At 40.0% G+C, this 20,531-nt stretch overlaps 1 protein-coding gene across 5 annotated transcripts in view; it reads right to left on the minus strand.

The window, feature by feature from the left end:
• The window catches only part of LOC149322500 (la-related protein 4-like), a 51,010-nt gene that overhangs the window by 17,438 nt on the left and 13,041 nt on the right, over positions 1–20,531 (minus strand). For all 5 annotated transcript variants that reach the window (XM_089478820.1, XM_089478812.1, XM_089478804.1 and 2 more), the window contains 9 exons: positions 18,543–18,618; positions 17,647–17,783; positions 16,647–16,750; positions 14,915–15,025; positions 12,585–12,638; positions 11,208–11,417; positions 9,427–9,530; positions 1,897–2,130; positions 1,305–1,353 (listed from right to left, as the gene is read on the minus strand). In XM_089478820.1, the coding sequence (XP_089334946.1) occupies positions 1,305–1,353; positions 1,897–2,130; positions 9,427–9,530; positions 11,208–11,417; positions 12,585–12,638; positions 14,915–15,025; positions 16,647–16,750; positions 17,647–17,783; positions 18,543–18,618 (1,079 nt within the window). The remainder of the gene's footprint in view (positions 1–1,304; positions 1,354–1,896; positions 2,131–9,426; positions 9,531–11,207; positions 11,418–12,584; positions 12,639–14,914; positions 15,026–16,646; positions 16,751–17,646; positions 17,784–18,542; positions 18,619–20,531) is intronic.

A 20,531-nucleotide genomic window follows, 5' to 3' on the forward strand; every position in this document is an offset into this window, starting at 1 on the left:
GGGGAAAGGCGGAAGTGTCGGCCACTGTCAAAGTTGTTGACCAAGTCTGGATAATGCTGGACAAGATCATCTTGGAACGAAGGCTCATCCTCCAGCCTAGCGACTTTGTCTGCCTTGCTCCCAAGGGTGAATCGGTCCCAATGAGGGAGCTTCTCAAAGGCTTGAGCCCGAGGGCTCTCGGCATCAACCAGTCTGGCTGGGTACTGGGTCAAAGTCAGTGGCTCTGGTTCCCGGATCTCTCCGATTCAGTATTGACATGCCTGGGAAATGCTACCTGATGAATGTTGGGAGCGTTTCAAAGCCGGGGAAGAGAAGCCGCTTGGGCTGGATCAGATCTGAGGGCTGCAGTTGGAGATTCAGCTGAAACCACAGCCTCTTCACAGCCGACTTTCCCCAGCAGAGAAGCAGAGCAGGCCCTCTTAAAGATCAAATGGTCAGCTGATCTATCCCCTTTGAGTGGGAAGACTTATCCTCCAGGTGCCTCCGTTTCTCAGATCGGGAAGCCTTCTTGTCTTTGGAAGACTTTTCCCGGGGCCTCCCTCTGCCTTTTTTCTTCTCCTTACCGGAGGTAGAGGGAGCCTTAGCCAAGGAGTTTTGGGCCGTGGGAGCAGAGGTCAGTGTCAGGGATTGTTCCCACAGAGCCACCCTGAGTTTCATGTCTCAGTTTTTGAAGTCCTGGGTGGTCATGACTTTGCAATGCAGGTAAGTCTTGACATTGCGGGCCTCTCCAAAGCACAAAACACAGCATTCATGGCAATCAGAAGTGGAGATCTTGGCACCAAATCTGTCGTCCTGCTTGAATTAAGCCATTTTCAACCAGAGTTGAAGGGCAAAATCAGTGAGCAAATTGTAAGTCAGACATTCCAAGGTCAAGTGATCAGCGACTATCTCAAATCTGAAGTCCAAAAGAATGGTCAATTCCAGAAAAATGGTTGAAGGTCAAGCCATTAGGTAATCTGAAAGTGAAATAAGCAACTCTAACAGAGCGAAGTTCCTTCCTAGCTGCTATCGCGACAGAAAAAAAGAACTGGAGAAAGAGTGGAAACACTAGGGGCTTTATGGGGTGGGCGGAGCTACTGCCAAAAAGTTGCCATGGAAGTTCTGCTTAGTGATAGTAGAAGTTTACGAACTAGCTACGCAGGAGCAGACATAACCCATTTGTGTGATTTGCAGAGACCACGAAGAAGAAATTTAATAAATAAATAAATAAATAAATTTTCTGCCATATGAACTGCTCTGAAGGGTTTTTTTTTTTAAAAAAATTAGTCCAAGAATTACCTGCAGCAAAACTAAGCAACACTTACTGAAAGTCTGTCATCTTCCCGTCTCCTTCGACCTCTGAAAATATTCCTCCTGCAAATTAGTGAAGAGTGCTACTGTGAACATTGTCTCGTAATATCAATATTGAAAATGCTGCCTAAGTTGTCAGAGTGCCATGTGTGATTAAATATCTAATAATCTTCTCTTCCTTATGTTTTACAGCAGCTAGCATTGTTTAGCAGAGTAACATAGCTGAATGAAAGATCATACTTTGCACACAACACATCTCAGATTCAAGAATGACCTCTGGTAGAACAGCTAAGAGAGACTTCCATCAGAAAGTATTGAGCTGGATGGAGCAGTGATCTGTGTGTAAAACAGTCTCATCTGACTGGTAGAAATGAAATATACAATTGGCCCTTCCCTTATGTGGGGGATCCGTTCCGGACCCCGCCGTGTAAGGGAAATAACGCGTATAGTCAGGCCCCATTAGAAACAATGGAGCTTGTTCCAGCGGCGCAGGCACCACTGTTTCTTCTGGGGCACAGGGGAAGCCTTTCTGGCACGGCTTCCAGCATATGCTGGAAGCCACGTATGACGCAGGGGCACTGTATGCTTGACAACTTTACTGCTTACCTTCCTCTGCCCATGCCATAATCACCATTCTGTTCCATCTGAGTGACAGAAGAATCCTTCAGTGAATAGCTTTGCTCTTGATTTCCTGATAATGTATTAGCTTGCCGATCTGTCTGAAAATTCCTGGAGTTGGCTCTGTGCAATTGTCCATCCCCTACTGGCACAGTGTTGACTGCGGATGTTATTTCCGCTGAGTGTTCAGAGTTGCTCGACAAACGAAAATGAGGCTTCACACTGCATAACAGATAGAAATAAATGCTAGATGTATAAAGTACAGTAACAGCACAAACACATATTTCCATAACCAAAATGAACCAGTCCTATCAAATAAGCCTTTTAAAGACCAAGACAGCTTATCAGATGCTTTTACTTATTCTACCTGTTATAAATATACAGACCTGTATTTCAAGGCACTGGTGCAATTATAAATTGAAATAATCACCATTTTCCTAGTCAGCTGGTTTAAAACAAGGCTATTTTCCACTGGATTTGTTTTTCCTCAACATTTTTGGAAGTTAGGAATGGGAAATCTAGATTTTTCCATTCCCAAGAGATGCCAGGAGAAAGCAATCAATTTTTCTTCCCATAGTGTCAAGGGACTGAGAAACCTTTCCACCCACTATGACAGGAAACTGCGTAACTTTCTGAAGCTGTGGAGCTTCCCAGAAAACAGGGGTTTTCTAGAAAGTTGCAGTGCTTTCCACAGAAGCATTTATTTATTTATTTATTTATTTATTTCGCTTATATCCTGTCTTTCTTCCAAAATGGGATGCAAGGCAGCTAATAATTTTTAAAAATAGCTAAAACACTGATTACAAAAGTTAAGAGAATTAAATAACAACATGAAAACATTGTTAAACACAATAAAAATATTTATAATACAATTTCATTTAAAGATTTTTAAAAATACAGTACATGAACTTACACTGTGACTCCATAATTAAGATTCAATAGACCTGCCTAAATAAGGTCTTAATCTGCCAATGGAAAGAGGAGAAAGGGGGGTCAACTGGAACTCCCAGGGATGGGAGCAGCAACAAAGAAGGCTCTTTCACGCGTCCTCACCAACCATGCCTGCAAGGATGGTGGGACTGTGAGGCAGTGGTCCTCTGCAGATCTCAGTGCTTATATAAGGAGATGTGCCATTTCAAATAGTATCGACCCAAACTGTGTAAGGCTTTAAAAATCTGAAGCAGCACTTGAATCTGCCTAGAAACAGACCAGTAATTAATGCAAAGATGTTGCACAACTTTAGACTGGGAATGGGCTATACACCCCCAAAAGTGTAGGAAACAGTACACTGTGTACAGAACAAACAGACAAACATTAAACACAGATAACACTTTAATATACAGGCTACTTCTCTGTAGTTTCTTGAATTTTGTAGTTTTCCCAAATGCTTGTAGAGCAGAAAACTAAGATTTATTTTTATTTTTTAGAAAAACTGTGCAGTTCACGAAGTATGTAGGTTTTGCTGTGCCTAGAACCAAAAGAACCACGAGACTATGCGAACTTTGCTTATGCCATTTTTCCAATCACAAATATTCCCCAAGTGGTCGCGAACTCCAGATTTTGATCCCAACTGGACAACTGTCAAATACCATGCTAATATAAATACAGTTCTTCAACAGAATAAAACAAGGTATTTGGACAACCTCCAGCAGATTCCAGATGGTGATGCTGGGAGACAGCTGCTCTCGTAAAAGAGAGCTGACATCTGGCATCCCTCAAGGTGCCATTCTGTCTCCCATGCTGTTTAACATTTACACGAAGCCACTGGGAGAGATCATCCGGAGACATGGAGCGCAGTGTTATCAGTACGCTGATGACACCCAAATCCATTTCTCTATGTCTCCGACTGTTGCAGTAACCAAGGATAGCATCTCTCCTCTAAACGCCTGTCTTGAGTCAGTAATGGGCAGGATGAGGGAAAACAAACTCAGGCTGAATCCAGAGAAAACGGAGGTGTTCACGATAGGAACTCATGGTCCAGGGATGGAGATTTACCAACTAGTCCTGCACAGGGTCACACTTTCCCTAAAGGACCAAGTGCGCAGTTTGGGAGTACTCCTGGACTTGTCTCTACAGATGTCATCTCAGGTGGAGGCGATTGCTAGGAGTGCTTGTTACCAACTTTGGTTAATACACCAACTGCGTCCCTACCTGGCCCAGAGGGACCTTGAAGCAGTGGTACACGCACTGATAATCTCTCGTCTTGATTTCTATAACACGCTCTACATGGGACTACCTTTGTACCAAGTTCAGAAGCTTCAACTGATCCAAAACGCTGCAGCCAGATTGGTCACAGGAACATCAAGATCTGACCATATTACTCCAATATTAAGATCTCTTCATTGGCTACCAATCAGCTTCCAGGCCTAATACAAAGTGTTGGTTATTACCTTTAAAGTCCTACATGGCTTGGGCCCGAGTTACTTAAGGGAACACCTCTCCCTACACAATCTGCCCCGCACTCTTAGAACATCAGGGAAGAAACTATTGGAACATACAAAAACTAGACTAACTACAACTTCCCATAAAAAGTTTCAAGCCGTGGCCTCTAAATTATGGAACAACTTACCGGAAGAGATCCGCCTCATTACTACCTTAGAAACCTTTAAAAAGGCACTTAAGACGGATCTCTTCCAGTGGGCCTATCCACCTGACCTTTTATAACTGATTTTATGGGACATTCCCACCCTGACTTGATAGCACAGAAAATTGACAATGATTTGGCCTTTTTAGTGATTGGTAGTAATATTGCTGTTGTTTTACTGACTGTATTTTTAGATAATATTGTATTTTGCATTGTATTGTGGTTTTTATTCTTTGCTGTAATCCCACCTCGATCCGCAGGGAGAAGCAGGAAATACGATTATGATTATGATTGTCAGTATGATATGGTGCTTCATCCTGGGCTTCACTCTCTGGATGAATGTATTGAGAAAGCAGTACTGGAAAAGCTTCTATCCACAATCTGGCCAAAGAAATGACCATCGGTAAAAAACTTAACCTGATAAGTCACTATATGCCAACAGCATAAATTCAGCATTGACCTAAGAGACTAGACGCCTTGAAGCATTAGAATTTGAGCCCTTCTAAGATGGAGAATGGCTAAGGCTACTACAAAAGCTAGAATAGATCAAATATTATAATATGGTTTGAGTAAATTACAGATATGATTTGTCCTAACTTACACAGGACACAGACAAAGGTTTTTTGTTTGTTTGTTTTTTGCATTCATTTTTAATGAAAAAATCTGAATCTTGCTTATTATATCAATACAGTCACCCCTCCACATTCATGGGGGTTAGGGGCCAAGGACCCCCGCATAAGTGGAAAAAATGGCAAATATGTTAGCTCCCCCAACATGAATGATAAAGAGTCCTCTCCCACCAAGGGCACCACTCGTAATTCTCTTTGCAATGTTGAAATAGATAGCCTCCCCACATTTCCAGTGTTTACACTTTCAATCTGATTTTAACAGCTAGGGCTGCAAAGGATCCACCTTCTTTCTTCCCCCACCCTCCTAGCCAGACAAAAGCAACCATATCTTCCCCACTTTGACAAACTCTGCATTCTACTCATTTCCAAACTCTTTCCAGTCGGAATGAATCATAGAATCATGATTCTATGATTCTAAGGTAGATATAACAAGAAATGATATTCTCAAGCATCATTTTCTAGCACTAGAAGCAGAACACCAGAGCCAGAATGCTTCAAATGATAACAACCATTGATGAAACTGGACCAGATCCACAGCTGACCTGCTGCTTCTGAGGGTTGCTCCCAGAGGAAGGCAGCAGTATAGATGAGAGTCCTGCATGCTTATCTGATAAAACCCCAGCAAATATCATAAATTAGCTAAATATCCCCCTCAGAAAAAAAAGACCAAATATCCAAAATATTCCAAAATTGTCCACACAGGTGGCTGAGATAGTGACATCTTTGCTTGCTGATGGTTTAATATAAACAAACTTCTTTCCAGAAAATTATTTTTAAAATTGGGTATAAAATTACCTTTAGGCTATATATATAAAGTGTATACAAAACAGAAATGAATTATATGTTTAGACTCAGGTCCGTCTCCAAGATTATCTCATTATGTATGTGCAAATATTCCAAAACCTGAAAAATTCCAAAATTCAATGCACTTCTGGTCCAAGCATTTCAGATAAGGAACACTCAACCTGTGTAACGTTACTACAGTAGCAATCAAGAATGAATTGAACAGGTACACTTGAGGTCTCTTCCAGATATAAAACCCACATATGTAATCATTATGATTATTACAGACTGAACCAACTCTTTGCAGTAGACACTCTAAATATAAGAAGATCCTTTAAAACATCTCTTCAAAATAAATGTTATTGCACATCTTCTTAGCAATTGTTTTATTCATGATCTGTTACCTCCAGCCCAATGTTGATGTTTCTCTGTTAAATAACTGTGTAGCCTAAAGTAAGCATATCCATGCAATGATTTCTGGGATTAAAGCAAAATACTGCTGCCATGCTGTACTCCCTAATCCTAATTCTTTGTTATCGTTAACTGCCCTCAAGTCCTGCCCGACTCATGGTGACACTGTGGATGAGACAACTCCAAGCCCCTGTCCTTCATTACTCTGCTCAATTTCTGTTGATTCATGCCCGTGACCTCCCTGTTTGAGTCTATTCATCTGACACGTAGTCTACCTCTCTTTCTACTGCCCTCCACGTTTCCAAGCATTAATGCCTTTTTGAGTGAGTCATACCTTCTCATGATGTGGCCCAAATAAGACAGCCTCAGTTTCAGAATCTTGGTTTCCAGGGGGATCTCTAGTTTGGTCTGTTCAGGAACCCATATGTTTGTCTTTTTGGCTATCCACAGTATCCTCAGTACTATTCTCCAGCACCACATCTCAAATGAATTTATTCTTTTCATATCAATTTATTCACTGTCCAACTCTCACATTTGTACATGGTAATGGGAAATACTATGGCTTGGACAACTCTGACTTTACTGCTCAGCTGCATGTCTTATTTCTATTTCATTGTCTAGGCTGAATTTACATATTTCTTCCATGGTCATTATTTTTGTTTTCATTATGTTCAGCATTAATCCTGCCTTTTCACTTTCATCTTTGACCTTCTTTAGTAGTTGTCCCAAGTATGTAGTTATATGGTTTAGTTAACCTATCTAAGAGTGTTGGCATTCGTTGGATTGGCATCTTTCAAGAGTGCTTCAGTTGTGTATATGCATGGCAGTGGGCTGGACTGGAGACGGTCCTTGTGCTCCCTTCCAACTCTTGTGATTCTATAAATGCATCCTTGCCTGACCCTGTTGCCAATTAAGAACCAAACTGTTTTTCTGAATTCTGACTTAACACTGCTTGTATAATATTTTGTTGCTGTTGTTAACTGCCCTCAAATCAACACCGAAGCAGCATTTTAAAACAGGTTTGAACAAAATATATCTGGATAAGCCATTTTGTCAGGCTGGTGATGTACAGTATAATCTTCACAGAATCATAAGAGTTGGAAGGGAGCACAAGGGCAATCCAATTGGTCTACTGCCATGCAGAAATACACAACTGAAGCACTCTTGAAAGATGCCAATTCAACCTCTGTTTAAAAACTTCCAAAGATGTGAGTGTCCACAACCTTTCTATTTCATAGTCAAACTGCTTTTGCAGTTTAAAAAAAAAAGTTCTTGTTATGTTTACGTAGAGTCTCTTCTCTTGTAACTTGAATGCATTTGGTTGGTGTTCTAGTCTCATTATAAACATTTCTAAGAGGTAGCTGTATTAATCTGTTATAGCAAAAACACAAGATTTCTGTGACACCGTGAAGAATAATTAATTTGCTCTAGCTTAAGCTTTCATGGACTATAACCCACCTCAGAAAAACTGAACTATATAGTACATGCAAGTTTATGCAGAAATAAATTTATTAGCTTTTATTAAAATAAATCTAACCATTAATGAAAAACATTTGCTGGCAGAAAAACATGAGCTCTACTAAGCTGATTTTATCTCTAATAGTATGCCTGGGTTTGTCACAATAATTTAATAAAATTTCCTCCAAGTCCAAGAGATTTAGAAAGCAGTTGGTACCTCTTTTTTTAATGCAGAAAACATCCCAGCTCTTGCTAATCCACCCATTCTGTTTCAAGTAAGTTTCCAAAGCCCTCATGTGACAATTCAAAACAAACTTACAGGAGGGTATTGAATGCTGTAAGATCATATACAGCTCTTTCAATAGCTTTAGCTTTTGAAAAATAAGGCATTACCGGAAACAGAAAAAAACTTCCAGCATAAAGTGGGATACCATTTGAGATCTAGCTGAAATGAAAGACAGCCTTGCAGGCTCCTCTCAATTGCTAAAGTTAGTTTCATAGTCCATCTCCTGTTAGTCACACTGACTGGTGCCCGTGAACTTTAGCCTCATCAAATGTGTACAGAGGCAGTTGGTGAAGGAATGCTGCTGCTAATCTAAAGTACTAGTTTTCAGTAATTAAAAGTCATTGTGAATTATTTTTTCCTATGGGCAAATCCTTACTGCTGTATCAGAATGGAGACCAATTTAGTGAATGAATCACAGAAAGGGATGCCATGTGTTTGCTAATTCAACAAATATTTTCTATATATGCAAACATTATGCCACTGCAACAGTAACACATAAAGCAACAGAAGCAGTGCCATGTTTCCAGGCCCTCACTGGGTAATTTGTTAAGGTACAGGCACTGGCCATGAATGCTAGCCCCAGTAGTACCTTGCATGGTAATACTGCAACACCCAAGGGCTCTAACACAAGAAAGGCATGTTAATAATACATAGTAGTCATTGTTTTCCATAAAGTATTGGGATAGGGAAGGGAGCTGACAGCACATAAGCACAGTTCAGGATTATGTCTTAACAATAGCACAGAGTCTACTTTTTAATCTTATTTTATATTTTTACATATTAAAAACAAAAATAGAATAAAATAAAAACAGAAAACAATAGGAAATGAAAAAATAAACAGTGATACAACCAACTTCCATAGCAGAATGGTGCTCTACTTTTTATCAATTAAAAAAAAGGAAAATAGAATCAGAAATCATTATGCTACATATGCTTCAAGTAACAGGTCTTGGGGTTTACAACTAAAGTATCTTTCCAGAATTTTAGATGATGTTTGGCAGATGATAAAAAGAATGCTCTTTATTGACAAATAAAATTAAATGAGTAGTATAAAATCTTATCCACTTTTAATCAAGGAGCAGATAGCAGAATTAAGAGAAACAACAGAATGCAAGCTCACATTAAATTATGCTTTCAAAGACAGCTGAGCAATAATAAATACAAGACTCTAAAGCTATTATCTCAATAATGGCTAGAAACTCAGAAATGTATTTTTGCTAAGAATTCGAGGTCCCCTAGTCCCGATGCTTTTTGCTTTGACAAGGTAAACTGCCAGAAGAGAAAAGGCTACTGTAATCAGATGAACTACCAAGTTACAAGCAGTTATAGAACCTTCATTGCAGTCTTAGAATCAACAATTTTCTTACCGATTTCTATGGAATGGGCGACTTATACTCAAAGCGGCAGCACTTGTCTTGTATGAGCCTGGTGAGCTGAAGCCATTAACAAATCCACCATTGGGAAATGGAGCCTGCAGTGGACACAAAGTATTATCAGGAGACCATATACAGTGCGCCCGCGCCATACGCGGCCTTGAGCATATGAGCTTAAGCCGCGGGATGCGCGCGGGGCGGAAGGGGCGGCGCGTCCCATTCAATTGAATAGGCGCGTGCGCCCGTTGCGCCCCACGCGCACGAGCCCCATTGTTTTCAATGGGGCTCGACCATAGGCGGAATTCGCCTTACGTGGAGGGATCCGGAACGGATCCCCCACGTAAGGCGAGGACGGACTATATAAAGAATTCACTCTATCGAAAACAAAGGTTTTCATCAAGAATACAGGAGGCTGCAATGATGACAGAACTACAAACCCAAAACAAAACAGATCTGTATACAGAGCTCTCTCTCTTCTGCTAAAACCTTTTTTTGTTTTTGACAGAGACTAATCAACTGTGACAAGGAACACTATCAGGGGTGCATGTGCTACACTGTTGGGCAGGATGGCAAGGCTGGAATATGGATATATAAGTTGCTATCTTCAGCAAAAGGAAGAAAGCCTTCCATAACAAGAACAAGAACTTTCATTGACTATGAACTCCAACACAACACTCACTGATGGTATTCCTGTCTAGCAAGACTCCCTTAACCTCTCTCTGACATCCCCACTTCTGCAGTTACAAATTTCTATAGAAATATTCTTTGACTATATACGGAATTAAAAGGACTGCATATAAATTCAAATTGTTGCTGTTGTTGTTATTATTCTCTTTATTTTGTTTCCCCCAAAATTATGACTCAAGGTGGCTTACAAACTAAAATAATTTTAGGGGTGAAACGAACCATCCCGAAGGAGCGGCTTCCCACCACGCCTTTGAGCGTAGGATTGAGGCCGCAGAAACCGCACACTGCGGCCCCAATCCTTTTTGAGCTGGCAAAAAGTTGGCTTTTCTGTCATGGTGACGTTTTTTTCATTTTTCTGCAGCATGGTACATGCAAACACCACACCGCAGAAACACCGTGATGCTGCCCACTTTGTGGTCAGTGGAGCAGTGTGACGCTGACTTGGGGGCGTGCGGTGTGCATACGTCACGCCACTTCGAAGCTGGAGTTTTTTGTCGGTCTGCTTTGCCCCATAGTAAATTAAAATATACAAAAAGTGAGCACCAAAGTAGAATTAAACTACTAACCATATTATAACAATTTAAAACATTACAACACTCTCACAGCTCTTTCCTAAAAAGTCTTCAGTTATTTTTCAATTGTTCACCTGTTCATGGAAGGACAGCAAGAAGGCCCCACTAGGAAGGGAGTTTCAAAGTCTAACAGCAGTTCCCAAGAAGGCCCTCTCTTGTGTTCCCACCACTCATACCAGTGAAGGGTTCTAGGGTCCAGGCAGGCTTATAAGGTCAGATACAGTCTGTCAAATAGCCTGGTCCTAGGCCATATAGGGCTTTATAGGTCATAACCAGTATTATGTCCTACTTCCCAAGCCATATGTCTAATATTCATTAAATGCAATGCATTATGGCACAAGACTCACAGTTTAATAATACCACTGTTACTCCAATTTTGGAAAGCATATGCTTCAAGATTTTTGAAATCTTGATTTTAATCTCAATAATATGTAATAGTGTACAATGTTTGTCATCCTCTGAGGCAGAAGAAAACCAACTGATTCCCTATTTAAGATGCAAAGAACATCTACTTACTAGTGGTGTTTCAAAATAAGGTGCAGGGTTTGGAGACCATGTCTGAGGCACAAGACTGTAGATGGAGTACTGCTGAGGACTATATACAGGCTGCATAAACAGTGGTGAGGCAAACTGTGCTTGTGTTTGAACGGGTTGAACGTATACACTGGAATCCACCACCCGGTAACCATTCTTTGCAAAAAATGTGTTGATGGCTTTTATCCTGGCCTACAAAAGAAAGATAAAATCATGGTACATTCACCCTACAAGCCTATATGGCCACAGTATCAATCTGTAATACAGTAAAAGTTAATAATAATAACAATAATAAGAGAAGAGGAGAAGCCACATCAGTCCCTTGCCCAACAGGTTAGTTTGCAACATTACTTTTTCTTTGTGCATAAACTACTAAGATTAAAAGACAATTAAACCTAATATTTTACTTCTTCAGTATTATTACAAGACAAGATTCTTTGCTTAGAGGAAAAGTCCTAAAGCTCAAGGTTACTAAGAACAGCTGACATTTGGTCTAATTTTCAGTAATCCATTTGATATTGAGAATGCTTAACCTTCTGTATACTTGAAAATTTCCACTTCACTTCCATGATTCCCTTTTATCTTTGTTAACTATTGTTTCAACTAGCATTATCAAAATGATGATTGAGAAAAATTATCAAATAGTGAACCACAATATCATTAACAATGATTTAAACCATGGGTAACAATTCTGTTTGTGCAGAAAATGAAACAGTAACTGTTGAAACCTTCAGAGGACAAAATTCTCAGGTAAAACCAGACATAGTTCTTTCCTCAAACTATCCAGGAGGGTCTCTGGACATGGAAACGAGGTAGGCAATTTCTTGGCCACACACACCTAGTCCCTTGACATGAACTATAGTTAAGGAAGTTGGAAAATAAAGTCTATTGTATCTACTGTATATAGTCATGTATAAGTCTAGAAATTTTAGTCCAAAAACTGGCTCCAAAAACCTGGATCGACTTATCCACGAGTCAATGTAAGTCCCGTACTTTAACTCTTACCAAAAAAAGCGAACTATCCCCTGGTGAATGGCAAGAGCACAATCTGCTCTGGAAGCAGTGACCCCTTTCTATTCTCTCATCCATCCAGACTTAAGTGTGAGCATAAACAGTTATGTCTGTTAGAATTTTGTCTTTAGCATTGTTTTCCTTTGCTTCATCCTTTAGATGTTTTGTTACATGCCCCATAGACTTATCCACGGGTCATATCAAAATCCACAATTTTGGCCCCAAAACCTGACATTGACTTATAGTCAAGTATATCCAGTATATGACACTGTTATTTAACTTACAATACTGATCCTACTATTTAAATATGAAAATGTAATTTAAAATGTGTGAATACTTGAAACTTACCATTATTGGCTTGCCCTGAAAGGTTTTAACTTCTTCCCGTAAGTATTTAAAAGCCTGTACAGATAAAAAAAACACCCACAAAGAGTTCCATCTTAAAGAATAGCAAGGATATTTAAAAAAAGGAAACTATTTAAGAAAATAAAAGATGCACTAAAGATTATAAAGACAAATCTGGGCCAACTTAATTACATTTTGCCACATAAAATGTTAAATGCAAACACAGCTTCAATTAAAAACTCCCATTTCCTCATATCTTCCTTATAAAGTTTACCATAGAAGGAACTGTTAGTATTTTTAAGTCCATCACTTTATTTTGTTTAAAATTGTGAATGCTAGCTCAGATGTGCTCAAGCTGCTGCCCTCTCTAGCTTGATCTACAGAGAAATTATGAAAGTAAGGTACTAGTAGATATAGTTTTTTGCTACCACCACAGTAATGGTCTTTGATTTGTTTGCTTTTCTGATGCTATCTTAAATTTAAACCAGGGGATTTAACAGAACAGTCTTGGTTTGTTCAACTCTTTTAATTCTAATCCTTCACATCTCATTTTTGAAGTTACAAATATAAGCATATGCCCACAACTACAAAAATCTATAGCAATTGTACAACATGGTGCAGCTGCAAATAAACAATCCACTCTAATGTACAGATGTGCCCTTCATCTGTTTTGGCCTACCTGTTACATGAGCCTGAAAAATATGACCAACCATTAAGTATGATAAGAATTGTAGTTCAAAACATATGGAGGACATCAAATTGAGGGGAGACTAAAATGAATTTGTCTCAAGCCTTGATAAAGCACGGGTTTCAGAAAACTTTAAATTTGGTATGCAAATGCAGTGGAGCTACAGGTCAATTTTCTGCTTAGAGGAACGTTTCATCAATCGATGAATATATGTATGTTAAATGGCACAAAGAAAGTTGAAATCTATTTATAAGGTAAGTTGCTGTTTCTAATAGCTTCTGGAAAAGGCAATTCACCCAATATTCCCTCCCCGTAAAATTCAATCCATGAAGCTACATGGTTCTGGACGGTCTTATTAGATCCCAAGGCTGCACTCTGCCTAAATCTGCCTTAAATTCAGCTGCATAACTTTGTACAAAAGGAGTTGACACTCCAACCACCCCCTGCAAAAGCATGTCTGTAGAGGGAGGGAGTAAAGGCACCTCTCAACATCTGGATGTGGATCAGCTGGCAGTTGACCCTTCTTCTAGGGCCTGAGATGAGAAAATCTCTTTCCTTTTTTCAAAAAAGTAACTCTGTGTGTTTGGTTTCATATACAACTTTGTGAAATCAAAGGCTTTCATAGCCAGGATCCATAGTTTTCTGTGGGTTTTCGGGCTATGGGGCTGAGTTCTGGAAGAATTTATTTGAGACATTTCACCTGCATGCGGCTGGTATCTTCAAAGGGTGGTGGCATGGAAGTGTGTAGAGTATATATAACTATGGGACCCTTATTTGGGAGGAAGTGGTTTACAAGTTAATGGTGGAATTAGCTTGTATATTGTACTATGCCGAGTGGCACAGCCTGGAGGGGTGTTGGGGGGATATGCAAGGGGGATTTCTGTCTACTTAATTGGTAATCCATTGTCTGCAGGGAAACCCCTTGAGCCTGGCTGGTGTTCATTTGCTAGTGCTGAGTATTGATTTTGGTGTTCTTCAAGACTGGTAGTCAAATTTGTTTACTTTCAGCATTTCTTCTGTTCAGTTGAAATTGTGTAAGTGTTTGTGGGTTTCAATGGCCTCCCTGTGCATTCTGACCTGGTAGGTGCTGGCACGGTCCAGAATTTTTGGTGTTTTCAAATAGCATTCTGTTCCCTAGTTGGTTTACAATGACCTGAATGGACTAGAAAGCTGGGCCAAACAAAATGAAATTCAACACAGAGAAATGTAAGGTACTGCACTTAAGACAGAAAAATGAAATGTAGATATAGGATGGAGGACACCTGGCTGAATAAAACTACATGTGAAAGGGAATCTAGGAGTCCAAGTAAGACTCAAGTTGAACATGAGTCAACAGTGCGATTCGGCAGCTAAAAGGCCAATGCAATTTTAGGTTCCATCAATAAAAGTATAGTGTCTAGATCAAGGGAAGTAATAGTCCGACGCTATTCTGCTTTGATCAGGCCCCACCTGGAATATGGTGTCCAATTCTGGGCACCACAATTCAAAAAGGACATTGAGAAACTAGAGCATGTCCAAAGGAGGGCGACTAAAATGGTGAAGGGCCTGGAAACCATGCCCTATGAGGAACGACTTAGGGAGCTGTCCTGGGGACATGGTAAAATTTATTAGAACTGAAACGCTTAAAACTACATAGTATTCTTACCTGCTGTGCATCAGTATCTGACTGGAATGTAATGTACCAGTTGTTATTGTGAGCAAATTCACAACTTATCACTTTGGGACAGCTTTCATTTTTAAACAGTGCCTTTACTTCCTAGAGCAAAAATATGAAGACTATTCAGTGAAATAAAATTGCTAGTTTTTGGTTTTCTTAAGATACATTCTACATTATGCAGGATAGAATTTTCAATTATATGTGACCCATGTTTCCTAGCAGACATCAGTTGCCATTCAAAAATTTATGTAAAAAAGAACATGTATACAGTGGCCCTTTTGTCCCCCCCCCCCCAACAAATCCAACATTTTGCAAATATTCAAGCTGGCCTCCATTGGGGACAATGGGGCTCCTCCCACCCTCCCTTCCCAACCTCACTCCTTTCCTCATTCTTCCTCACTCCCCTCTTACTTACTTCCTTCCCTCCTTCTTCCTGCTAGCACTGTAATCCTCACCAGCCGCATAAGGACTTGCTTTCTCAGCAGCACTCACCGAGCATGCCATGCACACACCCCACCCCCTTCGCCACAGCCAATTGATGAATCAGATGCGCACTGGTTGCAGTGGGGGGGGGGCGAGCATGGTGTGTGCATGCTGGGCCCTGAGCACTGCTGGGAAAGTGAGTTCCTGTACGGCCAGTGTGATTACAGGCATCGGCAGCCTTGGCGCTGCGGGGAGAGAAGGAAGGAAGAGAAGACTTACCATCCGCGAATGATTAAAACTGCTAATGGCAAGTCTGTGGATACTAAGGGACGAGTGTATATACTCATCAGTACTACCATTTACCATCTTTAGTCTGTTATAATTCTACACTTGTCCCTCCATATTTGCTATGGTTAGGGGCACAAGTCCCCCGTGAATGTGGAAAAGCCGCAAATAACAAAAACACCATGTTTTTACCTGAGAGGACACCTCTCTAGGAATCTCTAGGTTCTCCAATGCAACTCTGTGGTAAACGTCTGACAGACACTGACCTTAGAACTGCAATGGAGGAGCTATAAATGCCTAGTAGAATATTCTCTCTAGGAATCTCTAGGTCTTTCAGTACAACTTTTAGTTAAAGTTGACCACAGAGTTGCACTGGAGGACCTAGATATTCCTGGAGAGAACATATTAATCAAATCCATGAATAATCAAATCCACAAATATGGATGAATGAGTGTATTATAAAATAGAAGATAAATGCAACAATCTGAATTGTTATCTCCATTAACAATGAATACACACTTTCCACTTTGCTTTCATGAAAATGAAACAGTGCATGACAATCCAGTTAATATATTTCAGTTCATCTCCCAAAATATTAATAACAAATGTGTAAATCCACATGTGATGCCAAAACCAAACCATCTTCCAACAAAATGGAGCAAAACTTATTCTAAAAAAAGCACATGTCCACAGCAAAGGAACTATGACAGTCTCTTCAATGAGCAAAGTTAACACAGCATTTGTTTCTTTTTCCTGAAGGTGTTTACACACCAAGAGTATTACCCAACTACAACGCAAATCTCTATCAACTTTTCAGTGGCTTTTTGCTATTGAAACCAGAAGTCTTGATTTACATTACAGGTTACTGTATATACTCATGTATATAAGTCTTACATACATAAGTATGTAAGCATAAGTCTTATATACTTATGGCCTAGACTGTACTCCTCCCAGCTTCAGAAATGGATTGAAATTGTCAAGCTCATAATAATCTTCAAAGTAGATTTGTTACCTCCACTGGTGTTGTTTCAGGGATCTCACGAAGAATAATAATGCATCGTTTGTGGTTTGGCCTAACTTTTTCTCCTTTCTCATCTACTTGGACTATAGGAGAAGCTAAATGAAAACAAAGAAAGCAGGGTTATTTTTCCAACACCACAAAGCTTAAAGAGTAACACAGCATTCTGACCACTTGCTTTTGACCAACTTTCAGTTTTGTTTGTTCAGTAGTTATGCCACTTCATTCTAATTAGCACTGAGTGTGCACAACTGCTCATTCATTTTACGTTACTCTTTCTGCTTCTAGTACAAGGTTTTCATAGTAGCATCTGAAATCATAGTAGGCAAAGCAGGCACACCTATTTCAGCAATGGAGTAGATAAATGGCTCGTTTTAACAAGAACAACTCAAAATGGATAATGTTTTGCTTTGGAAAGCATGCCAAAGCAATTGTAAATCAAAAATGTAACAAAATATACTTCAAAACAGAGGAGGGCACTTTTTAAAAACTTTCTAGAATGTGCAGTTTTTCAGGTAAATATATGCATTTGTCAGATACACAACAACGAAGTACAGTGCGCCCCCTTGCATTACACAGGGATCTGTTCTGGACCCCACCGTGTAAGGCAAGTTCCGCATGTGCCTGAGCCCCACTGAAACTAATGGGGCTCGCGCACGTGGCACATGCACCACAGGCACATGCTCCACTGACTCTTCATCACGTGGCTTTCAGCTTACAGTCGTGTATGAAGCGGGCATGCTGTAACTCTCAGGAACACTACTTTAAAAACAGATGCCATTCAATATTTTGGGAAGGCAAGGTATTAAATACTGAAGCAAATTTCAATTGTGCATCCAAATGTGTATCTTCTAATCAGTAATCACATTCTACAAAATTTGCAAAATTTATGAAGCCAGTACATAAGGTTGACTCACACAACTGACAAATGCATAAGCCACACAGTGGTAAAAACAAATTAACACAATGAAGCTATTAAGAGGTTTAGACATACATCTCAGTACTTCCACAATAAGATCCATATTGGTTGTCAGTTTCTTAATTCCTTCCATGTTGGCGATTGTCCATATTGGAATAAATTGATCACTGTCCATTTGAGACATCAAGTAAAGATCCTTGGATAGATTCTCACTGTTAAATAAAGAAGCAACTTGCATGAATTTTTAAGCAGCACATTCAAAACAGCTTACCATTGAAACAACACAAAACACAGCATACATAACAAGCATAGAATCATAGAATAGAATCATGGAATCATAGAGTTGGAAGAGACCACAAGGGCCATCCAGTCCAACCCCCTGCCATGCAGAAACTGTCCATCAAAGCATACCCGACAGATGGCCATCCAGCCTCTGTTTAAAGACTTCCAAGGAGGGAGACTCCACCACACTCTGAGTTGAACAGCCCTTACTGTCAGGAAGTTCCTACTAACATTGAGGTGGAATCTCTTTTCCTGCAGTTTGCATCCACTGTTCCTGGTCCTGTCCTCTGGAGCAGCAGAAAACAAGCTTGCTCCCTCCTCAATATGGCATCCCTTCAAATATTTAAACAGGGCTACCATATCACCGCTTAACTGTCTCTTCTCTAGGCTAAACATCCCCAGTTCCCTAAGTCATTCCTCATTGGGCACAGTTTCCAGAATATTCCAGCTACTTCTAAAATATAAATTTAACTGTTTATAGTCCTATTAAAAAGACATTCTAACCAGGATATACTAAAAATAATGTAAGAAAATAAAGACATGGCTAAAGTGCTCAATATTATATCTGAAGTATCAATAGCAAGTCTCTATCAACATGACAGAATCGTGGTGCTTATATTGCCTGACTGGCCCCTTTTAAGCACGCCTAAGCTCATATCTAGTCGAAAATATGTCTATCAGTACAATACCGTGAGAAGCAGAACTCTAGTTGTTTCTTCAAACATTCTTTCAGGTCTTCTGGAGGAATGAGAGTACTGCTTTCACCTAAGAAACATATTTAAAAGTGTACATAAATTAAGTATAATCAGAAAGCTTTCGCAGCATTTTTTCCCTGAGCATATGGATTTCTTGATCTTTTTAGTAATGCCAACCTAGTATCGTATTTTCCGGCATATAAGATGACCTCCAACTTTTCCAGTTAAAATATAGAGTTTGAGATATACTCGCCATATAAGACTACCCCTCTTCCAACGCTCACCAAATAAAAATTAAAAAAAACATCAGATTTGATTTCAATATGGTAATTTTAATTCAAATGCTTATGAAATGCAGGTATAAAGCAGGAACACTTGTTATATACAAAGCCTGCTTGGATTGGTCACCTCTCCCTGCCTGCCCAGCCCTCTCTGTCTCCAAGATTTTCTTCTACCGTACTTGTACAGCGCCGCCCTTGCTGCTTTAATACGGTCACCACATATGGAGGGTATGCGGATGTGGACGTTTTTGAGCTCCCCCCACCATATGCAGCGACCACAGATTCTCCAGTCCGGCTCGGAGGTTTCAGCCCTATAAGATGACCCCCGGCGTATAAGACGACCCCCGACTTTTGAGAAAATTTTCCTGGGTTAAAAAGTAGTCTTATACGCCAGAAAATACAGTATTTTAGCTCAAAATTCTCACTCTGTCAAAGAGGAACATTTCAGAACTTTTACCATATTTATTATAATTATGTGCATATTGTTCATCATCTTATGATACCAGGCCAGACAGAATACAAGATGTTATGGATTTGGAAGAAAGTATTTTTAAAAAATAATACTAATATTTTAAAAACCTTTGTAGTACAAGCTTGCACTGTAATATGAAATACAGGTTCAGTATCCCATATTCAAAATGCTCCAAAATCCAAAACTCCTACAAGGGAGCTGACAGTAACAATTTTGCTTTGTAGATGGTTCAGTGTATGCAAACTTTGTCTCATGCACAATATTACTGAAAATATTGTGAATAAAACTACCTTCACAGTATTATATAAGGTATATAGAAAACATAAATGAATTTCATGTTTAGACTCAGGGTCCATCTGCAAGGTATTCCAAAATGTGAAAAAATCCAAAATACAGTACTTCTGGTCCCAAGCATCTTGAATAAGGGAAACTCAAAAAGTCTACACAAAGAAACAACAGTTCGAGCATGCACATAGTGCTTTTTCTGCAATACTAAAATCAATAAACAATACACACATCCCATAGAAAGTAGACATATATAGTGAATTTTCATACTTTCCCAATCAGAGCATGATTTCCTGGCATACTTAATCTCCAGAACCTCTCATTTTACTTATTAAATACTGGCAAGTACACAACACAAAGATTATTAACAACTTCTGAATGCACTTAAAAGGTATATATGAGAATGAGAATTCTTTTATGGCAGAAAATTGAAATACAAGCACTCCTGACAGGAAAAAAAGTTTTGCTTGCTCAAAGATTGTAAATTAACAAAAAAAAATTACCTTCCAAAGCAGTTATCGTATTTTCCAGCGTATAAGGCAACATGGGTGGTGGTAATAAGACGACCCCCCACGTTGCCCGCCGGCAGCATCCCTGGATGCCCCTGAGGGGATCTCGCACTGGCTAGAGGGGGCCTCTCTAGAGGCCTGAGAGAGGATCCTCGGCAGCTGGGCTCTTGCCGCCTTTTTTCCCCAAAAACTAGCAGGAAGCAGCTCCAGAGCCGTCCGGGCTGAGTAAAAGGGCCGGCCCCTTATTCCCCCGCGGTGCTGCCACTGGGGATCCTCCGATCCTCCAGCAGCTTCCGCAGAGGACTTCTGAAGCCGCTGGAGGATCGGAGGATCCCCGGCAGCAGCGTGGAGGAGTAAGGGGCCAGCCCTTTTACTTGGCCCAGCTGGCTCTGGAGCCGCTTCCCCGCAGCTTGTGGGGAAAAAATGGCGGTGAGAG

Source organism: Sceloporus occidentalis, unplaced genomic scaffold (assembly GCF_023333645.1).
Source record: "Sceloporus occidentalis isolate IW3139 unplaced genomic scaffold, rSceOcc1.0.p SCAF_1, whole genome shotgun sequence".
NCBI classification, from domain to species: Eukaryota; Metazoa; Chordata; class Lepidosauria; order Squamata; family Phrynosomatidae; genus Sceloporus; species Sceloporus occidentalis.